Genomic DNA, 13,260 nt, shown 5'->3' with positions numbered 1-13,260 from the left:
ACATGATATACACTGCAAAACATGTTATTATGTATACAATTTATTAGTAAAAAAACTATCCAAAAGCCGTGGATGCCAAAGAAGTATGTTCTTTGAAAAATGAAACAAATCAGTATTTGCCCTAAAACTTGTATGGATGCATAAACTTAAAGGATGCATTCTTTGTGATGCCATCTAGGAACCATGCACACTATATAAGACGGAAAACATTAATATTTGATCTGTATCATAGTTGATTGACTTGTAAATGCAGAACCAACCCTTCTGTCTAAAATACTGATGCATGAAAGCCATTTGGCGGATCACAGTCACATACCATAAAATGAATCAATTCCTTGGAGAACCGTTTCATCATTCTTTTGTATGCCTTAGGATCTGATGTCTGCCAGTGACATAGTCATTGTTTTCAATGAAAATTTATTGTCTAAAACTTGAGAGGAATGACTCGTAGATGTTGAATAAGTGTCTGGAAAGTCTTTTATGTCTGACTGTAGTCATTTTATTGAACCGCAGCATTTTGGAAAGGCTACAAAAACTAACCTTGACAGTTCAAATGGCAGATTACATAAAAGACTTATTAAAAACTTAATTATAAAATATTTCACTTTTTCAGTTCTCAAATCTTTAAAGAATGTAACATGAATTTTTGTTTGTCTATAGAGTAGTTAAGGGCTAGTCTGTATTGTCTTTCATTCTAATTGACATGTGATATGTTAATTAATGTCTTAGTTAATTTACAGTACTCATCTGACTTTATTGTAATTACAACAGTGGGTCACTTAATATGTGAATGGGGTGTATTTTAAGCCAAAGCTAAGCTGTATTTCGCATGTAGCTATCACAGGTAATTACCTCTCTTAAAATAGCTTTTTACACTATATTTAATCACATATGGGAAGGGTTCAGAAAATCCCTTTGAAGTGGTCAGGGTTGGATCAGTAGGATAACCCTGGTTTCACTTCTGGAAGATTCCCCAGAGTCCTCCCTGCTTGCTAAGGCCCCGTCCACACGGAGACGCGTTTCTGTGAATACGCAGAGTCCTCCCTGCTTTTTCGTCCACACGGATCCGGCGTTTTCTAAGGGACCACAAAAGATTTTTTGAAACCCCAGAGTGGATAAATTTGAAAACGCCGTCCGTTTTCGTCCCATATATTTTCTGAAACCTCATCAGCCCACGTGGTCCCCCCGCAGTCAGACACCTCTACATCACGTAACAGCAACAAAAACATGAACAAACCTGAACGATTGTCTTTTTTATTAACTAACATTAACACAGATTAATAAATGTATTGTTCCATGTTCGTTTGGGTACCACGCGCAAGGGTTTATGAGCATAGTCCATGTCTTCTTCTACGTTTTTAGTGTCTCTCTGTGAAGAATTACAGCGCCACATGCTGGTCTGGCATGTATACCAGCGGTTTCGTGTGGACGCGGATATTTCTTGAGACGAGGAAAAAAAAAGATCGGATTGGGGTAAGCTCCGTCTCCGTGTGGACGGGGCCTAAATGACCTCACCGTGACACCTGAGGTGTCAACAAGAACAGCATGGGTGACGAATGTGAGCTCAGCCGCACTCTTTCATGTCACTGCATCAGGGAGACAGTGCCTTAATGTTGTGTGGATGGATAGTGTTATCCCATGAACACTTTCTCAAGAATGACCGTTTTAGATATGGGCTTGGACACATAAGACATTAAACTTCATACAAACTCAATAAAAATGAGCTGTACAATGCAAGCCGAATAAAGCGATGAATAATTCACTGACATCTACCGAAGTTGGCCTCTAGTTCAGTGGCTATTTGCTCTATTTGTCAACCACCTTAAGTACATATGTCAGCACAGCAGTCCTTTGGGACGTTCACACTGACGAAGCGAACTAAAACCATTCGTTTTCAGTGTGAGTTGGCGATTTGAAGCGCCAGAGCCTGTATGACTGACTTTCTTCTGAGAAACCCAAAAGAAGACATTTTGAAGAATAATAATAAGAGTGTTGTCTTTGTTCATACAATGAAAGTCAGTAGGATCTGAAACAACAATGGACCTCATTGACTTTCACAGTACAAACAAAAACAATGTTTAAAACAAAGTCCACAGAAGAAAGTCATACAGGTTTAAATGGGTGAGTAAATGACATCTCTCTGCCTTTAAACAGTAGCATATGGCTGAATATTCCTTTTTGTGCATTCAGTAGTGTTACGTGGTAAAATTTCCATTTGCTACTTTAGCTTGTGTGTTCATGTTTAAAGAAAAGGACCAAGAAAATAGTTCAGAAAAGGATCAAGAAAAGAGTTCAGATTAGCCATGTGACCGTAGAGTAGACCATTCCTTCCGACTGGTGTATTTTCCCCATTATGAAACATTGACTTTTATAAGCTGTCTTTCTAAGTATAAACCTTTGACCTTTCCAACATTCCCCAGATGCAGTGGAACATTAAATCTGATGACTTTATTGCATTGTTTCTCCACTACCAAATTCACTACTGCTTCTCTTGACCTCAGGCAAAAAAAAAAGAAACAAAAAGTTTTGAAAATGGCAAAGTGCATACCACAACCAGTCTATACAGCTTTTGTCCGTTGCAACAAGAAAACCTTTTATGTGTGAAAGGGGGTTCTCTGCAGCAGGATAGAGCAGTCACTTTGCTTTAGATTTGCACTTGCCTCCTATTATCAAACACTGGGATTCAGACAGCTTTCAGAAGTATCTCATCACCTGCCTTGGCACTTAAAGGTGTGGGAGTGGAGCTCTTTGAAGCCGCGACCCAGATGTGCCATTTGGTGTGGCGTAAAGCCGCACAGCTATTTGAAGTCTTCTGTTTGTATGCCAGCCATTTCCTAAATCCCACTCTCATAGTTGAAAACAAAGCTCTCTTAAAAGGAGGCACAAGCCATCCATATGAAGGATGGATGTTTGTTGTACTGGGGGAAGGCAGAGTTGAGGGAATCTCGTGTTCTAATTAAATACGTTTAACCCAAGGTCATACATTGCTGAGAGAGGGGGGATCGTAGGCTTGTCTTAAATGTTTTATTGAGTTTCTTTGAACTGTTACAGCTTGGGGGTGAAGCATAAGCCGAGACAATGAACGTGTTGGCTTTTAAAGAGCTGCTGTGGAATAAGAGAGCTTTGATTTGCTTTTCAAATAATTTGTTACATTCCCTTACATATGGTCTTACATCATTGATTTGTTAAGTTTTTATTTCAGTTCATGTGCAATATGTTGTGTTTTACAGGGGTAGTGAGGCTTCTAGGTGTTTGGTGTCTCGCTGTCATGTTGACTGACAAGTTCTCAAGGGTTTAAATTAAAGGCCTGTTCACATCAAGTGTGATGTTACAAAGCCAAAATTCACATTAATGTATTAAATGTTGCTTCATTTCAAAGTGACGTTTTGCAGTTTGGTTTCCGGGGCTGTATAGAGGCACATTGTGTCATTTTTAACATCTTGTTGCAGGAAATTTCATGCTCTGTGTGAATAGGCCTGTAAGACGCCACTCCCATTTAATTGATAGGTTTAGTTCATGTTGATTTTCTTTTTACTGTTGCTAATAACTCACCATGCACAGAGGATGATTCATTTCATGTCATCTAATTATTCTGGCCTTGCCATAGCTTCAAATAAAAGTGCCATTTCATCTTGATATTGCAGTTTTATGGGGTTTTAATTTTTATTTGGGTTATTCATTACTCCTAACAAAGTCTTGCATCCATACAGAAAGTACTTCACAAATTAAAAATAAGACTTAAAGCAGTAATGTATTATATTGAATGAGTCAAATTTGACCTACATAAAAAAATTTAAAAAAAATCCCATTTGAGGTTGGCTCTGTTTGATAGCAAAACAACCTCAGAATGGTGCTGATTTCATGACATTTGACCAGATTATTTCATCTTGAGACTGTGACCAGAGATTTAGAATGGCATTGGTAACCACTGATATGCTTCACAGGAGGATGACACTTACACTGTCACTGCAAGGAACTGTATGCAAACTCAGCCTGTATTTGCGTAAACTCAAACGGAAATCTCGGTTATACACAGGTGTGTTTTTGTTTATAGAAGTGAAGTTGGGGTTTTTTTGTGCTGTCCCAACTGCGTGTGGTTTTGTGGTGTAATTGACATTGAGAGTTCTGAGAGCCTTTTTCCCTCCACCTGTGTTGTGACTCTTACCTTAAGAAGTGCAGCGTTTCAGTTGAAGGAGCACCAATTCTTTTAGGCGATGTCATGGCTCTTCGGCAAAAGAATCTGTCTGTTTGAGGTGATATAGGCTTCTTTGCAAATAAAGAAATTAAGAAAGACTGAAAAACACAGAGTTAAATAATCGCTCTCAAAGAGAGAGAGTGTGCATGTCATCAGCCTGTGGTAGAATGAAGACATCAAAGAAAAAGCCTTTTACTGCATTCTTTGCTATAAAACTCTAGTTTACAGTTTCATTTCTGGAGATTTCACCAGCTGTATTGTTGTCCAAGATATATTAAAGGTGTCAGGTTTGTTTGTTTATTTATTTCCTCAACTTGAATTCAATCTTGACAACATATATGTTGTCCAAGATATATTAAAGGTGTCAGGTTTGTTTGTATATATATATTTTTTTTTTTTTTTTTTTTTTTTTTTTCGTTTCTTTCTGCTCTTTCTTTCTCTCTTTCTTTTTCAACACTTGTTTTTATCATTTAATAGACTATAAGAGGCTTGTTTTTATTCATTTGTTTTATGCCATTACATTCTACTCCTGTAAGTTATTTCAGCAAAGACTTTCCTCCATCTCATCTTGTATCTGCTAGTTTTTCAGATCTTATAATCTAATATTGCTATACATTTATGTAATTACTTCACTTTCGCCATCCATTTATTGTGCGTGTGCTTTGTTTTTCCATATCAAAAAGAAATATTATACCCACACACTCTCACAAGATCAGGTTGCCAGGTGACCAGTCACCTTTTTTTTTCTTTTGATTCCCCATCTCAATTTCTTCATTTTTATATTCACTTCTCTAATTACATCTTTTCAGGAGTGGGGAAAGTGTTATTAGTCAGTTTCTCATTCACTTCTTTTAAGACGGCACTTCTTTTAGCCTCATACTGTTTATTCTGAACAGACTCTAATGAGCGCTTTAGTGGGCTCGCTGGGTTTCGTCATAATTGTGATCTAAAACTGCAAACCATTCTTCACCGAATCAGGTTTAATGCCACATGATAGCGGCACTTCAAGCTTGAAGTGAGTCTGCCGCTTGTCAACACATAGACCTGAGAATGCAGGTGCTCCATGTTACTTTGCTCTACTTCCTGTCCAGGTGGAAAGAGCAGCACCAGCCTCACTGTGCCTCTTCCCTCATTCTTCCTTGTGTCTTCAATCCATTTTTTTCTTTTTGCGGCGTCGTTCTCTTGTCATCTTTCTCCCCAGGGTTCCTCTCTGTGAGTGTCTTTCTGAGCAACCTGACACCCGCTGTAGCCTCCTCCTGAAAGAAGCCGCTTTTGTTAGAACTTTGTTAGGGATGGTGCTTTCTGTCTACAATGTCCAAAAACCACATTCTGACCTCTGGTGACCGAGTCGGCAGCCCCCTCGCCTTTGTCAGTTCCCCCTCCAGCTATGTGACATGACCCAGTTCTAAGAGACACACCTGTATCATATAACACTGTCCTGCAAAGGAATTTCTTTTTAAAATGCCACTAGTTCTTTATAAAACCGGGTCATGTTTTAGCCCAAAAAGAAAACTCAAAGATCTGTCTATCTCTCTATCTATCTCTCTGATATCCCCAATTTGTCATTAATGTAATGCAAAATTGACTGTATAATATATACTCTTTTAGATTTTAATTCAACAATTTAATTTGAATAATTGTTGAAATGCGCTTAATTGCCATTAAATGAATGTCAAAATGCAAAGATTTTTTTTTTTTAATGTCAAAATGCAAAAAAAAAAAAATTTTTATCTAAATTATTTTATTTCCATTTTATTTTGTGCTGTAATATTAACTGGATATGCTTTTGTGAGATGCACCTTTTATGATTTGTTTTCTAAACAAATAATATAAATCTAGCAAATAATGTTTCCAGTGTCATGCAGTCATAGCCAGGGTGTGGTGTGCAATTTGGAGTCTTTGGATTTGAAGAATAAACAAGGGTTTGGCTCTTTAGGGACAATCTCTACAAGCAATTGAGGGACCCCATCTGCAGCTTTGATTGCGTGCCCTCCCTCTTTTCCTTTCTCTCCCTCTCTGTCTTGGAGTCACATATGGTGAGGAGATATTGCGGGTTTAGCCCTAAAATAGAATAAATTTAAATGTGTTTGCAAATAAATGAGCTAATTATGACTTGTTGTTCACCTTTAGGGGGAAAGGCTATGGTAGATGGTCTGTTAGTAAAATGAACTCGTATTGCTGTGGGGAAAAAAAACATAAGTCCATTAATAATAGAACAAAACGCCATCAATCCAAAGCAATAAGACCAAACAGAAACAGTGGATTGTTTTAGAATAGTTCAAAACCTCAGATAATAGGTAGCGAGATCATTTTATTTATGTTAGGCTTGTTCCTCTTGGTGTTTGGATAAAAATAATGTAATTTAGCATTTTATATGGCTGAAAGATCGAAAATCTGAGTTGTTTTTGTAAGTTGTCTGAATCTGTAAAAGTTAGAAATGCTGCTTTTTAACTCCAGCATAAAAGGCTCCTTCTGATTTCTAAAGTTTGTCGATATAAACCCTTCACAAGTTCTGATAGGATGCTGTTTTTCCCCCCATTTTGGGAATACACAGATTCAGACCAGTACGAAGGGCTGTCACAGTACAACTTCAACCCACTTAGCTGTTTAGCACTCTGACATCTTGGGAATATTTAAAACCACTGTAGTCTGTGATCTATGAAACAAGCGACTCTTCCATCTGTAAATGCTTCTCACGCAGGACTAGAGCGAGACCGCAGAGCAGGCTTGTGCTGACATGTCCTGAATCAGACTTGTGCACGGTCACATCATCACAGTCCTGCCAACCATCTGGATATAAACTGGTGCTTTGAGACACATCTGGTCATCAACATGCCACGGTCTGAATTGCACTTCCAACTATACAGACCCCACAGCCAGTCAGGGCTGAAATATTCCCTTTATGGCGAAAGGACAGCCAGTATTTCACAAAGCGTGTCCCTGTATGCTGACAGGCCAGCCAATCAAGACACGTTTCTGTCCCCGTGCCCCGACAGGATAACTGGCCTGTATGGAGAGTGTCCCTGTATGCTGACAGGCCAATCAAACAGGACAAAACGTGTCCGTGTGTGACCGTTTTATGTGATTGTCCTTTCATTTCATGTCCAAAGCATCATCAACCAATTTGAGGCACCTGTTTTTTGGGGGGGTTTTTTCACACTATTTTTTGTTTCGTTTTTGCAATTGGCTCAAGTCTGTTTTGGTTAGTAGAGGGGGAGATCAATTGAAAGGTTTTCATGATAAACTTGTAGGATAGATTGATATAGAGTATATACATGGATATAGAGTAGTAACTAATAGGGCTGGGTTTTGACACAAATTACACAATTTGATTCTATTCTCATTCACACGCTTTCGATTCGATTACCGATTCGATTCAATGTCGATTATTTTGGATATATATCAGGTACAGTATCCTACTTGCCAAATTTTCTCAAGGAAAAAAAAAATCTCAACTAATGCTGTAAAATACTGTATACTTGAGTCATTTGGTACTACATTACTATAATAAGGTTATAATTGACTGATTTGTAATCTATAACCTACAACTGCTAAAATTACACTTAATGAAGTTTTTAAAATGATAAAGTTACAATTACATAATATTTTTACTTAATATTTTTACTTACTTTGGCTGTCATAAAAAAAATGGATTTATTAAAAAAAAAACACATGAACAGTAAAAATTATAATGAATATGTTATATTGTGCATATATTTAGCAAAATACCCCTCTCTATAGTTTATTTTTCTGGCTGACTAATGAGTTTATGGTGACCGAATATGTAAATGTGACATTACGTGACGATGTTTACAAGACTTTATATTGACGTATTTGCGCGGCTGAAACACTGATTGAGTGATTACAGGATAAAGATTGTAAAGTTGTACTCTTTCTTTTAACTTGCATTCGGATGTTTAGTCGTGTTTATTTTGTGCTGAAACTGGTATTAATGTGGAGGAGATGATCAGTTCACGTGTGCGACGCTCTGCCACGTCTGTTCAACTGATGCGCTACAGCGATCTGTCACTCCACATTAAATAGCACCAAAACGGCATTTATTCTTTAAATACTGCAATACAATGGATGGACAGAATTTGAAATCTGAGACTTTGCTTCATATTAAAAGCACCAAAGCACAATGCTTATTGCGATTTATTGGTTGGGAAGTGCCCTTCAATGTTCCGTCCATTAACTGAAAACAGGCTAGACTAATTGATTCTTGCGTTTTAAGAATTGATGTCGTTCCGTAAAAAAGAGACTCGATTAATATCGAGATATCTGTATTTTTTACCCAGCCCTAGTAACTAAGTTTTTTTTTTTTTTTTTTTTTTTTGCCCATAATTGGCCCCGATTTGATTCCTGTGGTATAGTTGGGGCATATGGCCATTATAAGATTAGATTATATGACAGGGGTGTTTTCTGGAATGCCTCTAGGATATCTTATGTTGTGGATGCTAATTGAAACTAGCATAAGCCCTCTAATGAGCACTAATTGCTCTAATGAATTAGTTGCATTGAGACTTCTGAAGACAGTGCGGACACTTCATAAGGCCACACACATGTACACACACTCATCCCCGCAGGGAGCTGTAAGCATCTCTGTGTGGCCTGCTAGTAACTGTCATGTGAGGATGTTCATACACAGAAGGCTTTCTGTTACTTAATGTCAGTTTTATGGCAATGAATATAATTACTGTAACTAATTGTTGATGTTTATGTTTTCCCATTAAACTGTAATTAATCCTTTTTTCTTTTGTGTTTTTATGCAATGAATCGTGAGAGAACAGATTCAAGCAGAAGTTTTAAGCTTTCTGTACAAATCTAACCTCTTTTTGCTTACTTGAGATTATGATTTTGCTATAAATAGCAAAAATACTTATAGTTGTTTAATTTATTTTGTGTATTGGTTCTTTTGAACTGTCATTTTCAGTGAGTTGATTTAGTTGAGATTATGATTTTTGTGTAAATAGCATTTATGCTAATAGTGCATCATCACTCAAAAATGTTCAAGGAAGCCTTGATTTCGCTTGCAATTTCAATACAATTTCTGCTCTCAATGAGTTCTTGCAATATAAATTTAACCAATACTGCACTTTTTATATAGCTTTAAATATTCTAAAGAGGATTCCAGTAAGCCGTTTCTGCATTTATTTGAAGAAGAAATCTTTTGTAACATTTTAAATGTATTTACCATCACTTTTCATCAATTTAATGCAGAATAAAAGCATGAATTTGTTTCTAAAGGAAATTTTTTTTACTGACTCCAAAGGTAGTTCAGATCAAAGTTTGATTCATCTTTGTGAATCAGTTCTTTCGATCTGGATGTTTCAGTGAATTGGTTGAAACACCAGATTTACCTATTTGTTTGCTTGATTACTCAAAAATCTTCTCTTCTGTCTCTCACAACCTTATTGTTGCACAAAATATGTCATTTTTACATGAAATAACTGCCTAATTGTTATCTCTAACTATTGTAAATGAATCTACTGTCACTAATTCTACTACTGAGACTACCTCATATTTTATGAATTACCCATTTTTATGCTAATATGGTCATATCACATTTGTTTATCTGTTTTACACTTTAGTTAGTATTTGTGGGTTTTTCTCATGAGATGATGGCTGGGAAGTGGGAGCGCTGTGCCGTAGGCTGATTGTTCTGCTTCAGAAGTGACAGCCATTCTGGCTCTTTCCCAGGGAAGCTTTCATTCAGATGTGCAAGAGGTGGGGTAGTTTGAGAGAGAAAGTTTTAGAAAGTGGTGGAAAGCAAAAGAAATAAAACAGAGGTGATTTTTAAAACATTACCTCATTGTGCAAGGTCCACCCCCCCATCAGCCATGTGCAGAACGCATATAATTAACACACTCCGAATGGAAGCATTTAGCCGGAGTTGCTATGGAGACGGAGCATAAAGCTGCGCTTAGGGCTGTGTTTGGGCAGGGTAGTATAATCGTACCCAACCTGTGAAATAAACACAATCACAGAGGGTGATCCTCATTTTTAGACCCTGATATTGATTCACTCACCAGCAGTTTACTCTAATACTTTAACACTGTTCTTTTCTCTACTGCATTTCATCTAACTTAGATGCTCATTGCCACAGATTCACTTCACAGAAACACTTGTGTGTGCCTGAGCACCATTAAAGACCCAAACAATTCTCACTTGTGTATAAACACTGACTATAACACCCTCTCATCTCTGCTTTGCTGTTTTAAGTGCTCTGAGCTTCCCAAAGTCAAAAGATACTCAGTGTTTGACGGGAAATTAGTAAAAGGAGCTGCTTTGAAATAACATGGGCAATACACACAATGCATACAGAAAGAAAAAACTGTGGTGGAACCATTGTGCAGTTGAGATATCAGATGGTAATTCCATGATAGTTTGGTGTATACTGTGGTACTGAATGATTGCAGTGACTGAATGACTTACAAATGTGTGTGTATATATATATATATATATATATATATATATATATATATATATATATATATATATATATATATATATATATATATAGTATAGTATAGTATAGTATGAATATATGTATAATATTATATACATATACACCTGGCTATTGTGCCCTTTTTCTTTGTATGCTGATTTACTAAAGAAAAATATTTTGAGTGAAAAAAAAAAAAGGAAAGTGTTGTTACTTTGGGCAAGGAAAGCCTGATGACCAGTAGATTACGAACTGTATGGAAAAGCATCGTTTCTGTCCTGGGCTCACACTGAGGCATGGATTGAGCCTTAGTGTTTGCCGACTGTCTGATATTGCTCCTCAGGTAGCTAATCTACGTGAAATGGCACCACAGAGACCAACGCTCGCCCTCCAGCCTTATTCATATTCTATCACATTAACACGGGATCAGTCCGATATCCAGACAGCTGGGACGCGTGCGTGTGTGCTCACACACATGCCTTGTTTGTTCACTTTGCGACAGAATGGCCTCTGTGCCTCGGTTTCATTCTGTAGGGCTGTGTGTGTGTGTGTAACCTGCCATTTCAGGCAGTATTCAAAGTCAGCATCTACCAATGAGCTGAGAAGGCAAATGGCACAGCTGTTCTGGAGTCAGCAAGATCATCACAAGGCAGATAATGGCAGCACGTGGAAGTCAGCGTCGCACAACCTTCACCTTACATGCTAACAAGTAACTGATGAATGATTTTTTGCTTGATAAATAACTGCCTGCTCCTTTAACCTCGAGAGCTCTTTGACACTGTATCTTTTGCGTGCGCGCATGAGAGGACAGGACGCCATCTGTGTCAGTGTGCTTGCCCTGAGCTCAGAGCACAGGGGCAGAGAGATGACAGTCTCTTTGATATGGGAAAAACATGGCTGTGTCTTCTCAAGCGTTTGAATGTGTGCACACTGTTTGTTTCTGTACATATATATATATATATATATACCTCATAAATGTGCAGGGGCAGGTGTCACAACCTCACTACACATCACATCTGATCAGTCTGATCATCGGTGGGACGGAGGGAGACTAATGGAGAAATGACACTTAAAATCAAAGAAAGGTGTTTGTATTTTTCATGTGTTTTTGTTTTTGTGCAGGTATGACTATCGTGAAATGCTGCACAATTCCACCTTCTGCCTGGTTCCACGAGGGCGACGATTGGGATCCTTTCGCTTCCTGGAGGCTCTGCAGGTGAGCACACATCTGTCCTCTGGTCTACATCTTTTTCTGTTTTTTTTCTACTTCTTTTTTTCTTTGGTTTCATTTCCTTTTAATTTCATATTGTTTTTATTTCTTTTCCTTTTCATCTTTTATTTTTTCCTGATGTTGTCTCTTTTTTCCCCCACTTCCTTCTGTACTTCTTTTATTTCTTCCTTCTTGCCATACTCTCCATTCTGCACTTCCTATATCCTTCCTTCTTCCTTCTCCAAGTCCTTCCAAGTTCATTCTTTTTTTCCATTCTTCCTTACTTTCTTCCACCCTTCCTTTCATACTCTGATCTTTTCTTATACACATACTTCCCTCTGCACTCACATCCTTCCACCCTTCATTTCTTGCACGCTTCCTTCCTCACTTCCTTTCCTTTAAACCTCTTTTATATCTTCTTTCCACACTTTCTTCCTTCTGTCATTACATACATCTTTTTCATTGTTTTTTCGTCCTTTTTTTCTGTTCTTCTCTAAATCCTTCCGAATGTTTTCCTCCTTCATTCTTTACTTGATTCCATCCATCCTTCTGCACTTACTTCTTTCTGAACTTTCTTTCTTACATTCTTTGATCCATCCTTCTTTCTCTAAATCCTTTCAAGCTCATTCATTCTTCCTTCTTTCCCTCCTTCCTTGATTATTTTCACCCTTCCATCTATCCTCTGATCCTTTTTTGTACACTTCTTTCTTGTGCAACTCTTCCTCACAAGTTGAAAACATTAACATCACTAATCATAACTGCGTACTAACTCTGTCCCTTCTTGTCACCTTTTGGATGTTAATTAAAACATTAGTTGGCCCATTTATGAAACTTTTTTAACAAACTATTATCTATTATTCTCTCTCCCTTTTTGTATTTACTGTCAAATGTGTAACTGTATAAGTGAATTGGATGTTGATCTGTAGGCGTCTGTATGCTGGACTCTTGAGTCAGTATCAGTAACAAGGCTAATGGCTTTTCTGGCATTCAGTATAAGCAATTTAATATGCATCCCATTGTGTTTGTTCTCTTTCTTATTAATCTGTGTGTTTTCTGTCTTTGTGCTGTCCTGTAATCAAAACACAGCACATATGACTCGCGCTGTGACCCCATCGCTCTGTCTGTGTGTTTGTAGGCGGCCTGTGTGCCGGTCATGCTGAGTAACGGTTGGGAACTCCCCTTCTCAGAGGTCATCGACTGGAACACGGCTGCTGTGATCGGGGACGAGAGGCTCCTACTGCAGGTCTGAAATCTGTTGTGTTTTTATTACATTTTTTCCAGAATATCTTTTGTATTCTGCCCAAATACTTTAATAGTGGTGCCAGACATATTGGGGCTGCAGTCAGCTTGGTTGGAGCTTTTAGACTACACCTGCGCCGATTAAGCTGGTTAATTGTATTCAAAATCACC

At 37.8% G+C, this 13,260-nt stretch overlaps 1 protein-coding gene across 2 annotated transcripts in view; it reads left to right on the top strand.

Moving 5' to 3' along the window:
• Positions 1–13,260, top strand: part of LOC109050531 (exostosin-1b) — a 76,038-nt gene that overhangs the window by 43,761 nt on the left and 19,017 nt on the right. For both annotated transcript variants that reach the window (XM_042777116.1, XM_042777115.1), the window contains 2 exons: positions 11,763–11,856; positions 12,986–13,093. In XM_042777116.1, coding sequence (XP_042633050.1) covers positions 11,763–11,856; positions 12,986–13,093 — 202 coding nt within the window. The remainder of the gene's footprint in view (positions 1–11,762; positions 11,857–12,985; positions 13,094–13,260) is intronic.

Source organism: Cyprinus carpio, chromosome A19 (assembly GCF_018340385.1).
Source record: "Cyprinus carpio isolate SPL01 chromosome A19, ASM1834038v1, whole genome shotgun sequence".
Classification (NCBI taxonomy): domain Eukaryota; kingdom Metazoa; phylum Chordata; class Actinopteri; order Cypriniformes; family Cyprinidae; genus Cyprinus; species Cyprinus carpio.
Note: the sequence above shows the minus strand (reverse complement) of the source record. Positions and strands in the feature narration are given on the sequence as shown.